Source organism: Anas platyrhynchos, chromosome 19 (genome assembly GCF_047663525.1).
Source record: "Anas platyrhynchos isolate ZD024472 breed Pekin duck chromosome 19, IASCAAS_PekinDuck_T2T, whole genome shotgun sequence".
NCBI lineage: Eukaryota > Metazoa > Chordata > Aves > Anseriformes > Anatidae > Anas > Anas platyrhynchos.
Genome location: NC_092605.1, coordinates 8145365 through 8168518, shown reverse-complemented (window position 1 = coordinate 8168518; position 23154 = coordinate 8145365). Strand labels below are relative to the sequence as shown.

At 41.0% G+C, this 23154-nt stretch overlaps 1 protein-coding gene across 1 annotated transcript in view; it reads left to right on the top strand.

Annotated features, from left to right (window-relative positions):
- SEC14L1 (SEC14 like lipid binding 1) overlaps window positions 1-23154 on the top strand; it is a 44348-nt gene that overhangs the window by 6037 nt on the left and 15157 nt on the right. Inside the window, exons 3-7 of the mRNA XM_038165281.2 lie at window positions 18932-19081; window positions 19172-19303; window positions 21298-21426; window positions 21681-21915; window positions 22633-22742. Of these exons, the coding sequence (XP_038021209.1) occupies window positions 18932-19081; window positions 19172-19303; window positions 21298-21426; window positions 21681-21915; window positions 22633-22742 (756 nt within the window). The remainder of the gene's footprint in view (window positions 1-18931; window positions 19082-19171; window positions 19304-21297; window positions 21427-21680; window positions 21916-22632; window positions 22743-23154) is intronic.

Here is a 23154-nt window from a genome sequence, read left to right as displayed (position 1 = left end):
GTAGTTTGCTGTCTTTTTGAATATCTGAAATAACATTTCCACCCCGTTAAAGTGCCTGGTATCTGTCAGCCTCCACTGGAGCCAGTGAGGAGAAGCCTGTAGGTAAACTGGCCATCGATGGCAGGAGCTTGTTGTGGAAATACCTTTAAATTTTATTTTAAAATAAGCAATGCAAGATTTATTGATATTTTTGTGGCTGAAACCTTTTCCCCCTCCAAGCTGCATGTTTTCATTAAAATCCTGTAAAAAATTGATCACTTTTTTCCTTTGTTCTACTAGAATAGCTGAAGTAGCTAAAGCATGAATCTGTCTTTAGTGTAACATGTGGTGCCCTTTTGCTTATCGGGTAATATTAATGGTTTAAATTTGCTGCTTTGAGACAACAGGCTGACTGGATTTCTTTGGTTATACAGGACCAAAAAAAAGCACTACATTTAGGATAAATCTCCATGAGTTAAAGTATCTCTAAATTACAGGAAAGTAATAAGATTCTAGATGGCATAAATACACTTCAATGATAGAGTGCATCAGAAAGAAATTGCCTGTTTCCAGATTGACAAAGCAAAATATAATCCCTCGATCTGGATTGTAATGAGATTCCTGATCAAGCACCACATCATTTTAAAGCTTATTATTTTAAAATGGCATTAAAAATAACTATATATCAAGTGAAGTGCCGCACCTGCTCATAAATCCCTAAGTTTTTTCTTCATTTTAGTCTTTTTCTTGGAAAAATGCGTTCTGCTTACGTGAAGAGGGGAGGGGCTGACAGGCCCATGAGAAAAAGGAAGCTAGGAAGAAAGCCATTCTCAAGTACTCCTGAAAACAAAAAGTAAGCTTTAAAAATACAGAGAAGTATTTTATTTCCCCGTTGCGTTCTTGATGATTCGTCTTCGATGCTTGAAGCCTGGGGAGGGGAACAAGCTCGGTGCCCACTACTGAAAAGGCTCAGCTGTTTTCCCTCCCATTGTTTGATTCCCAGGCTCTCATCTACTTTGCTTCCTGTCTTTGTTGAAAATTCAGGCATATTTACTGTTGGAAACACATTACAAAAAGAGCTGTGGAACAGCACCTTGTATGGATTTTCTTGTTTTGGAATAAGTGTCTGCAGCTTAACTGCTGTTTTATGTCATTGTTGATGGTCTCTTGTGTTAGCACGCGCTGCAAAAACAAATGAATTTTTGGCCACTTGTTTGGAATGAGCTGTAGTTAACAAACATAGGAGTTAAGCAAAGCACTGGGGAGAAATATTGACTTGAGCAGCCTGCTTACTGTGCACTTTGCATATTATTTCATGGCATGCTTAGATATTTCCATGGCTAGCTGTTTCCTGTTTTTGTGGGCAAACACATGACCTGCCTGTAGTTGATGGCTGCAGTTCTTTTCTTCACCAAATGCTTTTAGTCATTTTTTTGACAAGTCTTTTACACTTTAAAAGCTAAAACACCACTTCTGTTAAGCTCTGAAAGGTGTCAATGGAAGAAAAAATATGTATGAAAACGGGTCCTGTTGCTTTGTTCTGAAAGCACTCCAAGTATTTCACCCTTTGCAGGTTTTTTATCACCGAGACAGGAGTGAAATGCTGCTCTAGGATCTGTTAAGCAACTAACTGACGTCTTGAGTCAAAAATATCCGTTGGGAACCTGGCAGAAAGGAAGTGGTTAACACACTCTGCAGAGTCCTAGACACCCATGGTATTACAGTTATGATCTGGAAAACGTCGAGCTTCATGCTCGTAATTTAATGTGTGGTTAGCCATTAAGAAACACACGTAAAAGCTTTTGAAACCCTGTGGGACAGAGATATTGTATATTGCTTTTTCTTGTTGATTCTAAAAACACGTCCAATGAGGAACCTGGGGTTATTTAGAGATCAAAGGCTTCAGCTTCAGACGTAGCATGAGATGTTTCCGTATGGTGTGGCCAGTTACGTGCGCCTCCAGCTTGAATAATCTGTGCTTCCTCTTCCTGGGGAGCTCTTACTGCTGTGAACTGAAGGAGCTGCAGACAGAAGAAGATGGGAGCTCAGATGCTTCTAAGAAACAAGTTCAGGATGAAAGAGGGCATAGGAGAGCCTGAAGTTTTGGAGACAATCCCAGATGACTTTCCCCAGCTCATATTTGGTCTGAGTCCAGATTTTGGAACACAGAATTTAGGGATATTCGTTGTGATTCTTTGTAAACAAGATGTTTTTGCTTTGCACTTGCTTTGAATTCATTAAGTTTCAGGAAGGAGATGTGATCTTTAAACTCTTCTGTTCTGAATATAGAATGAACCTTCTGAGAATTTGCAACAAAATCTGTTAATTAGCTCAAGTTAAAATTAATTACAGGTTAGTCTTAAATGGTCTGTATTCTCCCCAGTGAACTCATCTTCAAGTTTTTCATGTAGCTTAAAATTACTGTGTATATATTTTAAATGAGGAATTAGACTGTCGAGCTGAATTACTAGCTCTTTTTATCTCATTTTTGTATGTAGTTGAGACAGGTAAGGTTAGCAGCTCAGGTAAAATGTTAAGCAGGGCCTATTACAGGTAATTTAATCATTCTGCTTTCTCATAGTCTATTTGCATGCCACTTGTTTCTGTTGTAATGTCAGTGATGTTTGAGATGAGTCACATCAATAACTCAGTGGTAGAAGAGATGGTGGCAGCGTCGGTGCAAAGCCTGTCTTGGAAGGGCTGGCTGGCATCACCTGGGCTCTGCTGCAGTGTGGAGCAATGTTGCCAAAAGACAAGCAAGCACAAGCCATCGAAAGCTGAGATCAGGTCCTGAGCTCATGGCTTCTCTCTGTGTCACTTTTGGTCAAGTTATACTGATTTCAGCCCAGTTTGTAGAGGTTTTCAATCTGTGCTTCATGGGTTCTCTTTTTTAAGGGCCAGAGGAAGCTAACAAAACGTGTGGCTTCCCAGTACAGCTCAGTGTATCCTGTGTTCTTGTAGCTGTCTTACAAAGGCACTGCAGTTCATTGGCAAGCCAGTTCAGGGAGGTAGGTTGGTCAAAAGCCATCCTGGGGGGAAAACCAAATAAATGTTGACTGCCTGCTTCCCTCAGCTGCCTCACTTCAGGCTGATGAGCACCCCTGTGGGAGCAGGTGCTCATCCCCTCCTGCACTGCTGGTGAGATGATGGCAGCTGGCCACAAGAAAGAAAGAGCAGGAGCGAGTCAGCACGGCGTTTGTCAGTGCATGTTGCACTGCAGGAGCCCCTGGTTCCACGGGGAATAATTAGGGCTCTGTGGTTGGAGAAACGCAGAAACTGACTGCTGTACCAGTAAATGGGAGGGCATTAGAAACTGGATTCAGCACTCCTGGGGCCTGCTGCTATTGAGCAGCGCAGGGTATTTGCACATTGTGCTTAACAGCTTGCAAATATCGATTTTTGTGAGTTGGTGTAAATGGGAATCTGCCCTTATCTTAGAAAAATAAAATGAAGGTGTTATTTTGTATGATCTAATGCGCAAGCTTGCAGTCTCACTGGGTTGTCTTCCGTGTTTTGTATTCATGACTTGAACATTGTGTCTTGGATTCCTCTTGGGTTTGGCTTTATGGTAACTAGGTGTGGAGTGTGTGAATCAGTAAACATGAAAATAAAAATATCAGTCTGTTGGCTCCTAACAGCTCTACTTCTGAGGATAGCACAGGAATTGTGGGAGAGGGCAAAGGGAAGCTACCTTTCTGCATTAAAATGAATGTTTCAGCTAGCTTAATTATTTCTTAATTATATACGTTTGGCTTCTCTAAAATTAGCATTTCAAGACTTTGTCATGATCAGACTTATAAAGTTAGCCCCCCAGATCTATTTTTTAAATTTCTTGTTGGATAATTACAACGGTGTTCTCAGTCTGACATTGTTTGGAGTCTCAGCATTCGAGTACAGGAGTTTCCTTGGAGTACATGCAGATCGTTCTGTGTAACAGTTTGAAATATATATTGCAAAATTCTCTTAACATCTTGGCCTCTCTAACCAGTAACTTTGTCTTGCCTGCTGCTGCTGGAATATTAGATTGCTTTGAGCCTAATAGATATCATTTTGTGAAAATGAGTATTTCTGTGGTGATGGTGAGGATGGTAACGTGTCATTTATATTTGTTTATGCCACAGCAGAAAGGGAACAATTAGTTTCCTGATGAGAGCACTTCCTTCCTTGGGTATATTGTGTGTTTTCAGTTAGTGCAAAATGCGGGTGCCATAACCATTAGTCCAGTTTGGGAACAGCAGTCAGCGGAATCTGTTCCAGAGGACATTTTGCTGGCTATTTCATTCAGCGTGTAAATTGTACTTCTTAATTTGCAAAACTCTCTCTTTGCTGCGCAATTCATTGGCCTGTGGATAAATTCTTCATTACTGAACTCATGGCTCTATGAAATTACTTATTTCTATTGAAGTGTTTCATGGTCTGCGTGGTGCAGCTACTGATGCCGTAATGAACAGGATTTAATGCAATTTCACTCGAGCTTGGTTGTTGTGTTGACTGAACTGATTCCTGCTTTTGTTTGTCTGCCTTTCCTTGCTGTAAAGGAGGGTAAAGAACAAAGAAGCGATTGTTTGTATCTAGGGTTTTAAGAACCTTTTAGAAAAGAAACAAAGGAATCCCAACTGTTTTTTATTTTAATTGACTTGTCTTTTGAAGCTAGTGATATTCTTCTCTTTATTTTAGCGGTAAGCAGACCTGAGGCATACAAGCTGCACCACCTTTACCTGCCAGTGCATTGCTATTACCTGGTTCTCCATATCTTGGTGATCTGTTTGGATGTGGGGAAAAGAATTGCATGCTGTCTCTTAATGAGCACCACGGTTCTGAATTGTACTGGGAGGCCCAGCTAGCTAGTGCGCTGTGTGGCTGGCAGTGGCCAGTGGCTGTCCCCCTTCAGGGGAGGAAATACGAGTGAGCTGATCGTGGTAATGCTCCTCTCTGATGCTCTTTCAACCCATGGTGGTGTGTCCGGACAGCCCTTCTGGTCCAGAGTGCACCCGTGGTGTGTGATAGCACCGTATGTGGTTGGCTTCCCGGGCCTGCCCAATTCCTTTCTGGAACTAAGCGAGCTCCCTGACATGACACCCTGCAGCAGGAGCCTGTGCTTCATGACACATCCTGTCAAGAGAGATATCCTTTATCCAGAGCCTGGCTCGGTTTCACACCACCTGCTCCCTGTATTGGAAGAGACAGTGCAACCCTCTCGCATTCTTCATGCTGCTTGCTCAGTTATAGATCCGTGTGTTGCCTCCCTCAGCCCTGCAATTCTTCTTTTCCATGCTGGTGAGTCCTCGGCTCTTTAATAGTTTGATTCCCTAGGTGGAACTGCTCTTGTTCTGTGCTGTTGATCTTCCGCCATCACCTTCAAACCTTTTTGAGCCGTCTGCTACATCAGACACGTATGTAAGGCTAAGATCTATATTTTATTCAATTTTATTTAACTTCCTAGCTTGAGCTATTTTTTTCCAGGCCCCAGACCCTGTCCTGTGCACTTGGCTGACATTACTTTGACATCAATGAATACTCAAGATGCAATTGATGCACTTAATAGACTACAGCTGCGTTTTACCTGGCAGCAGATATTTTGCTGGCCCACAGGCCAGACCCAGACATTTGAGCCACACAACTTATCTTGAATTCTACCTTCTTGGCAAAGATTTCCTTCCTGTGCTGGTTGTGCTCCTGGTAGAGTGAAATCACTGGTGCAGTAGTTAGAGACCGCTTGCCTCTGGGCCAAATTAAAACCTGGTGGGTGCAGTCTGAGACAATGAAGTCAAACCTGTTCGGCTGAGCCTTCCTGGGGCGGCAGGGAAGGGGGGTGTTGATCTGAATGGAGATCAGGAGACTTTGTTCTTTGTGCAGTACAAGCCTTTAACCTTTCAGCTAATGCTTTAATGAGGAATTCTGAGCTTATCCTGTAACGATGTTGTAGTCATCCTTTCCTCCCCCACTATTAAATTATATTTTGTCTATGCAGCAATAATTTTATTTAAGAAAAACACATTCCAGATGTTCAACGTGTTTTAATAGGACTGCTTGTTGAAAGTGTTTGTGATTTTTAAGACCAAAAAAGCGTCGAATACCAATTTTAGCTTTTAAAAAGGCAAGACTTAAGCGTGGAACAATCAGCAAGGAATATTTGACAGATCCAAAAATAGATCCTCAATGGACACAGTAGAATTGCAGCAGAATTTTAAAGCAGAACTGACTGCAGAGGATCCAGGCCTGCAGGATGATGTTAACTGGGAAGGAATGGAGAAACTAAATACCAAGATCTGCTCTCAGTGTATCAGTGTGGCAGAACCCCGCACGCTTCTGAGATGCCTGTTGGCAAGGCAGAACATAGTTGTCGTTGTTCAGCTGCTGTAAGATGTGTAATGATTATTTGCAAGCAAGAGTAAGACAAGCTTTTAATGGTTTACAGTCCTTCAGTATGCGTCTCTTAATCTCAAAGAGATGTTTCTGTGTTGTTTAAGGGTTTATATATTGCCATTGTTGCAGAGAAAGGGGAAGTGCTTGAGAATAGCTCACATTCCCCAGTAATCACATGTTGGTCGCCGAGCATTTAAGCTTTCGCTGGCCTCTTGCCAGCTCTTCTGTGATGCTTTTTTGGAGGTCAGCCTCTCCTCTGGAGTACTTTAACCTTGAACCAAAACAGTCGTGTCCTGTGCGACTGGGGTCAGAAGCCAAGTTTCCTCTCCTAGAAACCAGTGGAGCTGATTCTAATTGCAAGGCACATTCTGTCAAACCAAGTGGTGTGCTCACAGCTACGTGGCTTCTGAGCCAGAACTGATTTCCATCTGTCTTGCTTGGAACATGAGCAGTGCAAAGACTCATTTTCTGTGTAAAATAGTTCTGCGTGTACATTTAATACAAATAAAGGGAAATTGCAAGTCAACCTGATGTCGTTCTTACCCCGACCTTAGTAGTCATAGTGGGGGTGTACTAAAGAGCAACGTACACCAGTATGGCTGTAAGGTCTGTCCTTGGTGTTCTACCTTCAGCCTAGACCACAGCAGTGTCCGTTTTTCTTTGTTTTTCATTCCAACCAACATTTTAATACTGGTCTACCTGTCACAAGCCAGCCTAACCTGAGTGGTGAGGCTTTCCTAGCTTCCTCCGGAGGAAAGAAGGATGAAAATTACTTGATTTACATGCAGCCTGTTGGAGTCTTCTGTTTTTTTTTTGTTCTGTTTTGTTTTTTTTTTTCCCTAGAGGAAGAAGTGGTACTTGCCCAACTTCTCTTTTTCTAGCTTTTTGGTTTAGAGATTCACATCTCAAGATTGTGCAGAGGCTATCATTGGAGTTGTAAGCTGTTAGCCTCACTGTTCAGCGGAGTGGCGCTGTGCCCTGGGCTCTCTGGACTTATTGAAGGGAGGAAAAGAATGAATAATCCTCTTGTGAGCATCTCTGGAGCAAGCAGGTGTAACTCCTAACTTCTTGTAGTGGCTATCCAGTTTCTCCTTAGGTCCTACCCCAATCATCCATCTGGTCTCTGAAGATGGGCGTTCAGACTCCCGTACAGAGAAGCAAGTATTGCACAGTGTCAGGGGTGCAAATGTATTCGAGCAAACCACAAATGACTCGTATCTGTTTTAAAGAAACCACTCTTCAATTAAAGTACTGTTGAGGCATGCCTGTGGTTGTTAAAGGTCATTTTTTAGTAGATAAGAGACAGAATGCTAGCTCTTGTGTCAGGGTCAGATTCATTATCCCCAAACTGTTTTTTTTGCCTGCTGAATCAGTGTACCTTTACTGCCAAAAGCTTGAATAAAGCTGCATTAAATCATTGACATGTTTATTTTGTAGAAGAAGGAAGAAGACTGTGTCTCTGCATGTAGCAGAATGGTTCTGAGGTTGTTAAGAGCCAGTTGCCTCCCAGTCTTATTCCACACAGCTGTACAGAAGAATCACGCTGCTCTAATGCTGCTGGTAAAGCTTCTCTGTGGGACCACTTCTCTGCAATGAAAATGACCAGCTAATGAATAGTAGCCGTGCAGGAAGGGGAATCAAACAGTATCCATGCACATATTGAGAGGGTTAAATGCTAAACCGTACAGAAAGAGCCCGTGTGGGTGGCTTGACTGGTCACATCACCCTCGAGAACAGAGGTTTTCTGTGTCTGGCTGTTGCTTGTGGTGCAGGAAGGCAGAGGCTCTGCTCGCTGCCGTACGTGGGTTCCTGCAGTTGCATAACTCAACGGTGAATTACCAGTAAAATTCCACTGACCCAGAAGATTGCTTCATAGCCTGTTTTGAATCTCCTGCTTTATTTATGAGGTCTAAATTATTTTAATGAAATATTAAAATATTAAACTAACTTTATTCATGCTTGGAAACACTGGATGCCAAAGCTAAATCACTTGCTCTGTAGCCTACACGTCCACTACAGAGGAAGCTTACTCCAGGCCTTCCTGAGCCCCTTAACTTTGTTTCTGCTTTCTGCATTTTATGCCCTATCCTGCTTCTGGTTTGAGGCAGGCTTAAGCAAATATATATATTTTTTTTAGTATAATTCAAATTTGTCAAGAAGGCTTTATGAATATGTATTACGGAGTTGTAAGCTCAGAGTTTTATTGATATTTGCAGTTGCAGGGGCTATCTAAATGGAGCATCCTTTTAACAAGATGCCCATGAAGGCTTTTTCTTTTCTGGCTTGTATGCTCTTGTGTGCTGTTAGAAAAATGAATTCTGTACTGGTTCTTCATGTAGAATACAAACTAAAACTGTAAACTTTTTAAATTCCTACAAGGAAATGGGAGTTTTTCTGAAATGTGTTTCTATCTTCCTGAGGTTTGGTTTGATGTTTTCTGTAACTTTTAATAGTAGTAGAAGGTAGGTAGTTCTAAATCCTGTTAATGAAAGTGATACCAATAAGCATAATCCTATCTAGTCAGCGCATGTTCAGGATGAACTTCTCAGAAATCAATCTCTGCAACGCGTTCCTAGGGGCATATTTACTGCAAGCAGTATACTGTGAGTGACTAATGGCTTTTGCAGTAGGCATATTTTGATTTCAGTTGGACTCTTGCTATCCCAGCATGGTGGCCTCAAAGGAAACAACTTCAACCACACATAAGACAAACCTTTTTAAGATGGGTACATACTTCTTGGAGCCTGATGCAGGTGATGTGATGAGATTCCTTATTGATCTGTCCAGTTTTTGTGACTGCTTTTACAAATGATCTGGAAGATACAATAAAGAGGATGCTTGCTAAGTTTCCAGACATCACTGTAACATATTTGAGTGCATTGCACCTTAGACTGAAAGCCAGTTCCCAAGATCTAGCCTGCTGGGTGGTTATTAGGGCTGTTTAAACTGCCAAGCTCTGTGTTTGTCTGTATTTAGAATGTACTTAAAGGCAATGGTGATCAACATGGTAACCATGGCAATGCTGCTTGAGCTGAGGAGGTGAACAGAAATGCCTGTTTGTGTTAGTTTATTCCACTCGCTTGAGTGCTTTGTAGCAGTGTTACCACATGAAAGGTCCTCTTGGCAGAAATCTGGGGTAGTGTGCGATATGTGCTGTGTAAGCAGCACGCCGAGCTCTTCGGAACGCCATTTTATTTATAATATTTCAGTGCTGTTTCCTAATAATTTTTATGGCTTCTGGTGCGTATAAGCTATTGTTACGCCTGAAATTTAACGTGGAGCTGTTCCTTTCACCCTGCAGAAACCTTCAGAGACATAAAATAGGTGTGAAGTGGCCTGGGCTGTGTCTACAGAGCTGTGCTGAGATAAGCGCTGATACCTCCTGTTACGTGTAACTGCTTTGTTCCTTGTGGAAAGGCTACAAGGGCTCTTCTGAAAGGTGGTTGTGATTCCACTGTGTACATCCGCTGTATGTGTTTGTATGACGGGTGGTAAGTGCTGTTGGGAACGATGGTGATCCGAAAGCAAACAAAGAATTACCTCTAGATTTTTGTAGTCTCAAGCAGAGTATCTTATTTGAGCAAAAGCGCAGGAATAGCTTCTGTGCTGTTTCTGTCTGACTCCAGAGAGATTTTAAATTTATTGTTGCTTCCAGTTAAATCAAATCCCTTCATTTAATATTACAGAGGAGCTACTGAAATTGAGTTTACTCTGTGCTGGTTTGTTTTGTCAAGCTCGTGAACAATGCCTTCATTGCTTTCAGACACTTTCAACTTGGCTTCAGGAATTTGTGGAATGGATGTGAAGGTCAGAAGCTTTCTTGCTGTTTTTGATTTTTAAGCAGCAAATGTCTTTGCCTGCTTTGCATGTGGCAGGCCTCTTAAACCTTCTTAGTAGAAAAGGAGGTATTGTTTATTCTCTGACATCTGCAGGATTATTTTAGAAGCTTTTCATTGGATCTTTTCATGTTGTCTAGGGGTAGGATATATGAAACCTGAAGGAAGCATGACAGGTACTTAATTTAACTTTAAAGTACTACAGGCTTCTAAAACAGCAAAATGTGAAAATGGACAGAAGAGTCCTGCTCTCTTCATACAAAGTATTGGAACCCAAGGCTTTATATAGTTAAGCTGAGGTGCAAATTTAAATGTACTGGAATAACTCTCCCTTCTCCTCCCTTCCTGTTTCTACGTGGATGTTTGCACAGGTATGAGAGGGTCATTCATAGCAACGTAGGGTCTTAAATCCTTTCCACTGAAACTTGAATAAATCAAAAGGACCCCTTTGAACAAGTATAAGAGCATCAAAAGAAGACAAGGTGGATTAGGGTTCATACTCTTTTGTACACCTAATAAAAACTTTGATTCTATACCCAACTCTTGAGTGACAAGAGTAGCTGTCAGTGGTGAAAACTTAATGGCTTTGGTGAATGCCAGGGAAAGAAATGTTTTCTTGTTCACCTCTGCTTATAGTTGGTTTCAGTTCCCTCAGCTCTTGGTTTCCTGGAGAATTTCTCAGGAATTTCCATTCCACTGAAGGAGAGGAGAGCTGAGGCAGCTCAGTTTGTTGTCTTGACTGTTTCCAAATGCTGCTCTAGAGACAAGGATACAGTAAACAGCAAGTCATCTTAGCACTTCCTACAAGATCAAGTGGAGCCCTGGTGGTGTTAATGAAATGCTTTCTGTAGCGATCTTCGTGTTTGTAGGGTCAGTTGGGCTGTGTAGAGCATAGGTTGTTTAACGCCTGTGGGTGTCTGAAGCACTGTGAATACTTCAAGATCTGCAAATACTTCAGGATCTGCGCAGGATCCAGGGAAATATGCGGCAGTGACCGATCCAGGATGTGAGTCTGTGAGACCACCGGTATTTTTAAGATGAGAAATGGATCTGGGCTGTAATTCTGAGCTCCACTTTAGTGCAATATTATAAATAGTGTGAGGTATAGAAATGTTTGAAGGCTTTACGGGCATCTGTCGAACAGTATAGCACAATAAGTTTCCCATTCAGTTTCATAGGAATCTGAATATCGTGCTGCAGTGAGTTCTCAAACCAGTGATAACTTTTTTCCCAGTTATCTGCCGGAAAGCTCTGCTCATGGCATTGAGAGCATCTGGGATCATATTTCAATCTTCTCTCACCATTTGAGAAATTAATTCTATGCTAAAGGCTAATTAGTGAACAGTCTGTGTGGAGTAGGCTCTTGTTAGTACTTGTCTCATAAATGGTACAATTGTGTACTTGTATAGTCTAAACTTTTAAAAAAAAAATAAAACTTCAAATCCTGAAAAGCCATTGTATAGTTCATAAGTATTTGAATTACGTAGGGGATGCTTTGCTTTGGAACAGGGTATGCGAACAGTACAGGTACTGCTTGCTCGAGTGCTGTAAGCTTCTAGTCTAAATGCACTAATGAGCATTTAATCAGGAAGTCCTAGGTCAATAACACTTCGTACACTTGTGTAATGAACAAGAACTCTTTAGCCTCTAAAATGAAGCAGAATTCTTGTCTTATTGCTGTTGACTTGTATTATTGATTTTTCTGTGTAACTTATGGATGGGTTATTTATTTTATCTTGGATATACTTAATAGCTCTCATTAATACTTAAAGGCCAAGTTTCATCTCGTGCCAGGGACCAGAGGGTGAATACAGCATTCCTGCTCCCGAGGTCATTGTGCAACACCAGGGCGAAATGCTTTTGGACTGCAATGGAGGGAGCATAGAAGATGACCAAAGTGAGGACCAGATGCAGTTGCAAGCTTGAAGCGTGCTGGGTAGGAGGAGTTGTAGTGCAGTTACTTTTCCTGGAGTTCAGGGTAAGGGGCTACTCAGCTACTTGCTTTTGGTGAGTAGCCAGGTGAATATCAGCCAGTTCTCACTTGAAGAGCTTCACCAGCATACATCCCGCCGTGTGATACAGCTGTCCCCTCAGCCATCTGCGAGGCTGTCGGATTGAATGTTCTGCCAGTTCTTTGCTATTCACACCCTCCTCAAGTATAGCTCAGTTTGTAAAGGCTGGAGTTTTGTCTCTTCAGTGAAATTCTTCTCTCCAGAGAGTGGAAGATTTTTTTCCTTCCAAAATTCATACATTAAAATGAAGGTATACACAAATGTCGAGTCTTAGTTTTCTTTTTAACAAAACAAAATGGAACACAAGACCTTTTTTAATGGATGCTTGCTGCCTACTTCAATGTTCTGGATTTTAAAAATCTTTAAAGTATCTCTCATTCAGGTGAAGGATTATCTGAATTCAAACAAAGGGTTCCCATACGAAGTATTTCCTGATGTACTTCATTGCTTAAATCTAGTTCAGTGATAAGTGGTTATGCAAGCATTTTGTTTCCTAGTACTGTTGTGATAGCTGGCAGCTTAACCACTGGTGAATCTTCCTGTAGAAGCTCTTGAAGAGCATATTGCATTACGATCCTAATTTGAACCTTCTAAAAACTTTCCTTAGCAGAATTTGCAATAGAAGGCCTAAACTTTTTTTCCCCTACTTGTAAAGTAAGTCAGTGTTTCTTCTCTACACTGTTAAGAAAAGTAGCAGGGAAAGGTCTGTTGCATCTAGTACCTGCTCTTACAAATACCAGTTGTGCTGTGGGTCATGTTCCCAGTATTAAAAATCTGATCAGTCATAGAATCATTAAGGTCGGAAAAGCCCTCCAAGATCATCTGGTCCAACCATTCCCCTACCACCAATGTCACCCACCTAACCATGTCCCCAGGCACCACGTCCAACCTTCCCTTGAACACTCCCAGGGACGGTGCCTCCACCACCTCCCTGGGCAACCTGTACCAACGCCTGACTTCTCTTTCTGAGAAGAAATGTCTCCTCATTTCCAACCTGAGTTGGAAATCCGGATTTCATCTATTGATGGCAAAGGCTGGGCCAAGATTTGCAAACAAGTGAAAAATAAGGTTGGTCAAACCACCTCATCTGTGTCAAGGACTAGAAACCTGCGTATAGATCACTTCTGTGTCAGATGATGCCCAGTAATTCATTCATTGGTCTGAATCTGCTTCTTTCATGCTCATTGTAGTCCCATATAAGCCTCGTTTGTAATCTCGTGTAACTAAAGCTGCCTTGGTCTTTTCCAGATAAAGAGAGTTCTTAGAACTGAGTCACTGCCAAGCAGCCTTTGTTCTGCAGAAATAAGAAAATAACTTCTCTTTGGAAATTAGAGCAATTAATGAACTGAAAATAGAGTGCAGAGGGGAAAGAAACACTTAAGCCTATTTCTGAACAGGCAGCTGGTGTGGAAAGCCATGCTGATGCGGAGAGCTGACTGCAGAAAAGTGAAGTTTAGCTGTGCTCCTTGCCTGATAGCAGGGTCTTGGCTCGTAGCAGGGAATTTTGAGGTCTGTTTGTCCTTCCAGAATTTGCTTCACCAAAGTGTTCCTTTCTAAAGAGCTGACTACTCCTACATTAAAGAATTTGTTTCCCAAATTGCAGTCCAGTTCGCTTTCTTTTCCCGTGACTGGGAATACTACTTTCTCCAGAGACTATTTCTGGTGCTTTCTGAGGTATATCCTCTCTAGCCATCTGCTTTCTCCCACCCACCTCCAGTTGATAACTAACACAGCAACTAGCGTGCATGAGATGCACTAGCATTGAGATGCGAGCTCCTTCGTAGAGGTGTAATGATTTTTAAACTTTGATCTTTATTTTGAAGAGGTGAACAGCAATATATGAGAGCTGAGAAGGTAGTTGCTGATTTGTGAGTTAATCCAGAGTTGTTTCTTTCCAAATGCAGCTGCCAAGAATTTGAAGCCTTTTGGTTGGCCTCCCAGGAGTCAATGTTTTTCCTATTGATCTGCTGTGCTCTAATGCAGGGGGGAAGGAAGGGGATATAGCGATATACAGCAACGCTCCAGCTGCTGGAATGCAGTCTGTCAAGCTAGTGGTTCAGTGACCCTTTTTGCTTCTTGTGTGTTTATGAATAATTCAGGAATTCAACACTTGCAGTGGGTAGAAAAGCATGGTGAACACTGGCATGCATCTGCAAAGTAGCACCCAAGCGTGGTCCGGTACTGCAGGCGTAAATTAGTTTGTGTGTGGCACAACTAAAAAGCAAAGGACTGCATTCAGTTGTCACAATGAGTCTCCCTTGGAGAATGTTGTGCTGCTCTTAAAAGGTTACTTTTTATAGCAGTTTTGAACAGAAAGCTAAAAAATGCAGCATCCTAGCAGCTTGTTTCATGTAATTTAGCTATTAAAATACTCAATGTGCTTAATCTTCTGAATGATGACTAAGATTCCTACTTGCATTTTAGCAGATTTTCATCTTTATTTGGAGGATTCAGCTACTAGAAGAATAACAGGACAGTACAAGATCACTTGCAAGCTTTGTCAGGCTGTTTTCTTCTGTATGTAGAAGTTACTTCTAATGGAAAAACTGAGTGGTCCCTTTCCTTTAAGGCAAGAGACTGGGGCCCTTGTATAGGAAATATATATTCCCTACTGAATATATTAATCTGGCCAGAACTTATTATATGGGTGACTTACTTAGATAAATGACTGACCTTTCAGAGATCTGGGCACATGCCATTCTTAAATTGTCAACATAATTTTGTTAGTTGTAGGCATGAGAGGCAAAAGGCAGAACATCTTTGGTCTTGCTGAAACTTGGGTTGGGGTCCTACCTAAACGCAGTCCTAAAGCTGGTATTTTGAAAGGATCCTGGTATTGCTCCGATTGCAATCTAAGGATGGCAGCAACAAGCATAATTCCCTTGGACACGAGAAATGACTGCAGTGGGATTAAAATAGTCTTACTTCTGAATTGCTTTCATGTCTTTAAACACAGCTGAAATACTAGCAAAGATAAAAGTAAAATAAATCCTGTTATTTTGACTCTACCCCGAACATGAGTTGCTAAGGGAAGCAGTTGGAGAAGAGGCTTTAATGCAGTGCTATTTTGGTTGAAATTATGCTTGTCAATGTCCTCGCTGTTCACATGCATTAAGGAAGTTAGGGGTTTATATAATGAGCGCATTAAATTTGAAGTTCAAGCTGCTTCACCATACTGTGTTTTTCTTGATACACAATGCCAGCTTTTAGTAAATCAGAGTACATAAATGGTCAAGGCTGGTGGGAAATCTTAAATGTATGTTATTAGGGAACAACAGAATTGTAGGCTAAAATCTTTTTAAAGGTCTGTGCATCCACATCTATCCTAGTGAAAGAGGCACCGACTTCCCAGGTCATGTCCAGCACCATCTTGAGAATGTGCACACCAGCTTTTATTTTGTTACGTGTCAGAATCTCCACTTACCCTACTTTTTTTTTTAAATGTGGCAGAATAAAATAACATTTTAAGTACCGTCCTTGCAACATCCTTCCTAGACACATTTAGTCCCAGGTCAACAGCATTGTCCTCTTGCATTCAAACCTCATCCAGCAGTACTGCTGCAGCTGCTCTGCTTTTGAGGAACTAATTGGCTTTTGTGATTGCAATTGTACTGTAATAGATACAAACCTGAAAGGAGATGTGTAGTATCTAACATTTTTATTTGTGAAGAGACCTATTATACAGAAGAATAGGTGTCATCTTACACTCTGCTTTATCAGACTGCTGAAGGTATATTGGATAATGCAGTTTAGTTGTTTTGTGTTAGCAAAGCTGGACTTGAAAGTTTGTTCAAAACACCTCGATGCTGAACAATCAATTCAACGATCAATTTCTAGAAAAAAAGCAGGATTTGATTTTTTTGAATATTCTCAGGCTCTTTTAATAGCTACGGTTTTGGCCATACGTACTCTGCTTTGACCCGTGTGGTCTATTGATTGCTGTACCATTCTTAAATTGCAGGTTTTCCTCCTGTGCTCTGTTGGTCCGTGGCGAAGCAAGACCTCTCTCTCAGTATCTTGTAGTCTTTAGCAGCTTTTTCTTGCCTGCTCTGCAGTGTGAAGGAGAACTGTTTGCCACATGTGGAGGAGACAGCTATGCTTAAACCAGATTGACAATTTTGATGTGGCTACAGTTTACTATAATCGCTTTTTCTTCAAACAATGCTGTGCTGAGAAATGATGCATTACAAGAACATATGGCAGTGGTACATAACTTGAATAAAACCAGCCTAATTTAAGAGCCCAATAAAATTTACTGTGAACAGTTTTCAATAGTATGTGTGCACATTCTTTAGGAAAGAAAGAATCCTGTGTTGCTGTTAATCTCTTTGAAACCTTTGAGTACTTTGCTGTAAGCAGTGAGTGTGCCAACTTTTGGCAGATAATTATTTTGTTCTCTTCCAGCTTGAACACGTTCAATTCAGTCATCCCATTCAGAACAAATTCTTATTAGGCTTTTTTTTTTTTTGCTTGCAGTTCAGTAAACACTTCTAGCAGGTACTGTTGAAAGTGTTCACAGGGCAATTGTGAAGCTTTTTGAGGACTGAGATGAGAAATGCATCAACATGTGCTATGGATGGTGCTTGCAAAGGCTTTTTGTAGAGGTTCCTCAGAAGGGGAGATATTCTGATACAAAAGTGTAAAAAACAAAACAAATGAACAACAAAAACACCTTCAAAAGTAAGGAGTAATATTACGGATATTTTGCAAGCTGAAAAGGAAGTAGATAATTGTTGTAACATAAGTTCCCCGAATAAAAGCAGAATTTTATTTTAAAGAAGGCTGAAAACCAGAAGCGCTTCTCAATTCTGCTTCTGCTGGAAATTTCCCCTCCTTGCCCCCCCCGCCCTTGGCTTTAGGGCAGCATTTAAGGGCAGTTAATGTAGTTGCAATAGTGATTAACAAGCCTGTATTCCAAATAATTCATCGAGAGGGCTGAGGTATTCCTGAACAACTGTAAAATGCATAGCCTTTGTCCAGAACAAGAAGACCCTCATAAAACAAATAAGAAAATTCATACAGTATTAATAGGATCCATCCTCCCTTTCTCCTGGAGCTGTAAAAGTTTTTTCCCTACTGCTTGCTATTGTGTTAGAACACTAATGCTCTGTCACTTCTATTGTGCTCGTCTCTGAACCCAGAAATTATTTCTATTCTTAATTTAAACAATACCAGCTGTGCACAAATGAGAAGTTTGCAAAAAGGCTCATGTGTGCTCGCTGCTTGTACTTGTAGCATAGTACAGAGGAGCTTCATGAACTCAGGGCAATCATGCTGCAAAAATGTTCGAAAAATATTCATGAAGGGGAAAAAAGCTGGCATTGTTTTAGTGCCTCGCACCACTGTCACCATAGCAACACTGCTACATTTGAACCCTGGTAGCAAACGAAGTATTTTTATTCTTATAAAGGGAAAATTAAGAGACCTTTTCTCTTCCAGTGCTATCGTTGCATACTTCTTGCAGCTGCTGCTTATTTTCTTCCACACCCTCTCCCTCTTGATGCTGTTCCTGTGCTGTAACCCAACTATATTAAGAGCAGTTAAAACTATTTAAAAGGGCAGAGTGGATATTTTAGCTCTTTCTAAAGGATTTTGTTTCATGTTCTCCTCTCAGATTTACTTTGTCACTGGAGTTTTCTTCTGCGTTGGGACACCTTGCAAATCCTACCTGTCTTACAGGATTTTGAAACTAATAGCAAAAAGGAAAGAATTCACAGTTTGGAAGGAAGGCTAAAAGAATTAGTTATGTCACTAGTCCCCATGAGGGATAAAACAAAAAAATCCCAAGGGAAGTGGAGGTATACCACCAACTGTGAAAGAAAAGGAGAAAAAAAAACAAAAACATCTTATTCTCCAGCCACGGTCAGTTCTAAAACTAAACTTCATCAACATTGCTAATGGGGTAACTCCCGTTTTCCTTTTGTCTATGTTACCACTTCCCAATTTTTAGCTATCCCTGTCTGAATGTGTCTGATTTAACCCCATCTTCCCAGTGTGCATCAGGTACTTTGGGGATCAACTCATTTACATGACTCCGTTCTTTAACTAGAGCCACAGCTATTGCTGTCTTGCATTGTGACAAAAACTTCAAACTTTCCAAAGTATGAAATGGCCTCGTTTTATTGGAAAGACTTACTGTATGTTGTTGAACAAAATTGTAAGCTGATAAACTGTGCAGTGAAAGCGTTATGAACACTCTGCGTAGGGAGCTTGAGAGCTCCATTAGCTTAAGAAATAGGCTTTGAAATGTTTTTATTAGGCCTCTGGGAGCTGTATGGAAAACCCTCTAGACAGCTTGGTGAAACACCGATAATTAGCTAGTGAGGTTTTTTTTAATCCAACATATAATTGTTTTGTCTTGTGGTATTTTAGAACTAGAGGGTCTTATTTTCCTGTTACTCCTGACAGGAGGATTGTCATTGTGCATAATGAACAATTTCCTTTTGGGGGAAAGGGGTGGGAGGTGGAATGAGGTGTTTCATGTGTTGTTTTAGAAATTACTTTACTGGAGTGGAGCTGTGTTAAGAACTTCTTAAGAAATGGTTGGTTTGGAACCATGTGATTGTGAACTGTGATTTTTGAGCTATAATGTAGGCTCCAGGAAGGATCCCTTCTACTAAATGTGTAAAAATTTGAAGCTGCCTTCTAATGCTGGTGATGTCGGTGAAGGAACACTACACAGACCCTCAAGACTTAATTGTGATAATAGCTTGTTTTCTTCTCTTCCCATCTTTGTAGGCTTATGAAAGAAGGTTTCCTACATGTCCTCTGATTCCTATGTTTGTAGCCAGTGACACAGTGAATGAATACAAGAGCGAGGATGAAGCCATCCATGTCATTGAACGGCGCTGCAAGCTGGATATAGACGCACCACGACTGTTGAAAAAGGTGATTAGATTTGAAGTGCCTGTTTTGCATTCTTGGATGTTATTTCACGTGAATGTTATATCTTAACAAAATCTATGTTATCCTCCTCAGATTGCAGGAGTGGATTACGTCTACTTTGTCCAGAAGAACTCACTGAACAGACGAGAAAGGACTTTGCATATAGAAGCCTACAATGAAACCTTCTCTAATAGAGTCATTATTAACGAGCACTGCTGTTACACAGTGAGTAACAGGCTCTTGATGGTGCCACAGATGGAATTAAGTCAGTGTTTAGATTTCAAAACTCAAACAGAAGTTGGGTTGTTCTTGGCTTTTGCCTTGCAAGAAAAAATAACCAACACAGTGCCATGAGTGATAATTGTTGTTAGTGTTAAATGTAACACGCTTGCTTGAAGAACTGAAACAAGTTTGGCACCCTCTTGCTTGAGCATCTTCTCAGATAGCAGAACACAACATAATTTGCGGTGCTTGACAGCTCTGTTTAAGCAAATCTGTGGTCTGTAATAGCAGTGTGGGGCTTGTCGAGGCTGATGATACCCTGACAGAACTGTTAAAGCAAAGTTCAGCATAGCTTATTTGCCTTCTGCTCAACTCAAATGTTCGTTGTCAGCAGTGTTTTAACCTAGCTCTTTCCATCGTGGCTGTTTTTGGCCTTTAGTGCAGATGTTTTCTGATACAAAGGAGTTTGGTGGTGTGCTTACTGCTACCTTCTGGTCATGGCTTTTCATAGCGTCTTAGCCCGTACCCATAGGCTGATGCAGCACATGTTCGTGGAAGTAAAACTGGATGGATTTTAAAGGTCAGGTGCAAGCTAGCAAATGGAACCCACTTAGTAGCACTGTAGCATTCTTTTTTAGCTCAGCTAATAAATTGTTTCCTATTGTCTACAGAACCATGGCTGAAAGGTCACTAGAATTCAAACCGACTTGATGCTAATAGCCTATTTTTTCATTATTATTTCTGCAATTATTTCCAAGGCATGTTTAAAAATACTCTTCCACCTGAAATTTTTTGGCGAAAGATGCATTTAAATAGGGGAAATGTGGCACAAAAAAGTGCACGTGGTAAATATGTACAAAACATGATGCTTCTCCATGGCCTAGCTCTACTTGATCAAGAAACTAGTAGTGGTAGGTAAATATAAAACCAGAAACTTTTTAAAGGATAAATTATTTTTTAAAAATCCTTTTTTTTTTTTTTAATTAAAATAAATTACTTTGATCAAAATAATGGAAGGACAGAAAGATTCTTAAACATTATTATTATGGTTTGTGTTTATTTAGTTGGTACAAGCTATTCTTGTACCTCTGGTTCCCCAGTGCAGAAGAAACAAAAGAGAGGAGGTGTTTGTTTGCTTTGTTTTTCCTGTAGTTGTCTTGTTATGAAGTATTAATACCGTTCTAGGCAGTTCTGGCATGTTGTGAGGTGGAGGGGAACCTTAAGGTGCCAGGACAGCTGCATACTCAGAATTGCAGCGTGCCATGATGTTTCTTTATAACAGTGTGTTCTGAGCCCAGACTGGATTGCTATGTAAGTTATGAAGAAAGTTGGAAGTCCTCTAAACTTAAAAAGGCAAGAAAGTAGCAAAGGCCTCCCTGATAGTTTATTCAGCTGTGAAACAAATGAGAAGTTCACAGTCCTTCTGTAGCATTGTCACAGCAGAGCAAAGTAAAACATTTTCCTGTCTACAAAATACTGAGGTACTTAAGTTAAAGAGGGAACGACCTGTTGTGGTATGTCTGTTGCAAACATGTCTAGACTGCAGTGCTGGGGAATGTGTACACTGTACTCTCTGCAGTCTTGAAGCTAGCTGGCCTTGCTCTATCAGTCCAACCTGCAGAAGCAGAAAGTTCACTGCAGAATATTTACTCTGTTCCACTGATACACTACAGTCGCAGCCCATATCTACAGTGAGATACTGTTAATTGTGTAAATGTGTGAGTCCCTTGTGCACTAGTATTTTCCAATGCTCCCCTTGCTTGTTAAGACAATGTGCTGTGCTAGCCATGGGACTACAGGAGGGCTTCTCAACTTTGTGTTCTTTAGTGTTGGCTTTTCCGATCTGTGTTTTGCGAATGAAGCAAAAGACTGCAAATTCTTCTTGCGTGTGTTTGATTATATGAACCTGAAAAAGAAGAGACAGTCATTTCAAATATTTTGAGGAAAAAGAATGCCAAATAGATAACAAGGTTGTATGATCTCCTTTTAACTAATAGGTTCATCCAGACAATGAAGACTGGACCTGTTTTGAACAGTCAGCAAGTCTGGATATAAAATCTTTTTTTGGTTTTGAAAGCACAGTGGAAAAGATTGCCATGAAGCAGTACACCAGCAATATTAAAAAGGTGAGCTTGCAGTTGGGAAGGAAGTGCCTGGCTCTAAGTTACCAAAAGATAATGTAGCTGCTGCTAAGTAACAGGCTGCTGTGGTCAAAAAGCTGGGCTGTTTACTCTTTAGCCTAGGGCAGTACGTGTGTGTAAGTCTGTATTTGGAAGTGGAATCTTTAGAGATGCCTGGCTGCTAAATGTGTTTCCAGTCTAATCATTTCAGTGTCTAAATGAGTATTTTTAGTAGCTGAAATAAAGCCTTCTTTTTAAAGGGAAAAGAAATAATTGAGTACTACCTGAAGCAGCTGGAGGAAGAAGGAATAACTTTTGTTCCTCGTTGGACTCCCCCCGTTGCATGTAAATCGGAGAGCAGCACAACCCACACAAGACGGCCAGTTTCACCTGCTATTAATATACCAGACTCTGCCACAAAGGAGGGCTTGAACAATAAGGAGATCCTCAACACCTCAAGCAGCCCCTCCGAGCCTACAGCAGGAACACCCGATGGTATGGTTGTTTGCCTTGCTTAGTGGGATTCTTTGTTCGGTAGAGGCTCTCAGCGCAGTGCTGCTGCTCTTGGGTAGCTGAAAACTTACATGTCAGCTACTTGTTTGGTAACATATAAAGTTATTGCTTGCAAAGCACTGACCTGTGCGAGAGCTCGAATAGCTGCTATCAGCTGGTCTTTTTAGTGAGTGAACTTCAGAGGAGTGGAGAAACTTTTCTCTTTGCTGTTCATTAGGCTGCAAATCAGTAGCCTATTTCTTGCCCAGAAACTCAGGGATGGGTGTAACTATGCCAATAACGGGGAGGGAAAGGCTGAAGCTTCCCTGGCCACAGTCTTCTGATGTTACCTTCTTTTCCCTGTAAGGGAATTTGGAAGAATTCTTGTACTGGAAGGTTTAGGTCAAAGCTTCTTTAAGTATTTCCAGAAGAAGCATGCCCTATACTTGCTGTGAACAGACAAATCTGAATATAACATGAAAACACTTTTGTAAATGTCTGGTTTTACTCCTTTCTTAGTTGCAGAAGGAAAATTAATCTTCCTAGTTTCAGGTTAAGATAACTGTGGAGGTTCCTTTGCTCATCTTTTCAATGATTCAAAGAAACCTTATTCAGCTCTGCACAGAACTTCTCTGCCTCAGATATCAGCATATAAAATCATTTGCTGCTTTGACACAGTCACTTCAGGACCACTCTAATCACATGTACATCTCCTTTTAGACAAGCTAGATGCAGACTACATCAAGCGGTATCTGGGTGACTTGACCCCAATGCAGGAAAGCTGCCTCATTCGGCTGAGACAGTGGCTTCAGGAGACACACAAGGGCAAGGTAAGCTACTGTTGGTCTCTTGTGTCTCTCTCAGTACATGAGATGCAAGGTGGACCTCATAAAACATCATGCCAAACCTGACGTGGCTAACTAGTTGCGGTAAGTAGCCCTCCAAACTCAAAACAAAGTACCTAAATTAAGTTTTTACAGTGGTAATTGAATTTTATTGCTACTGTCCATCTGACTTTGCGTGCTGAGGTGCTTAAATGATTAGTGTGACTGCCTCCTAGACTGCCAGTAATCCAGCAAAGGGGAATACCATCAGTTTTGCAGGTCTTCCTCATTCTAGAACAACCTTATTTTTACTTCTGTTTGTTTTGGTCAAACATATTCTTATATCTATATGTGCAAAGGAAGCAATGTGGTCTGTTAAAACACGAAGAGCAAGTCTAAGGGTTTTCCAGTGGCTTGT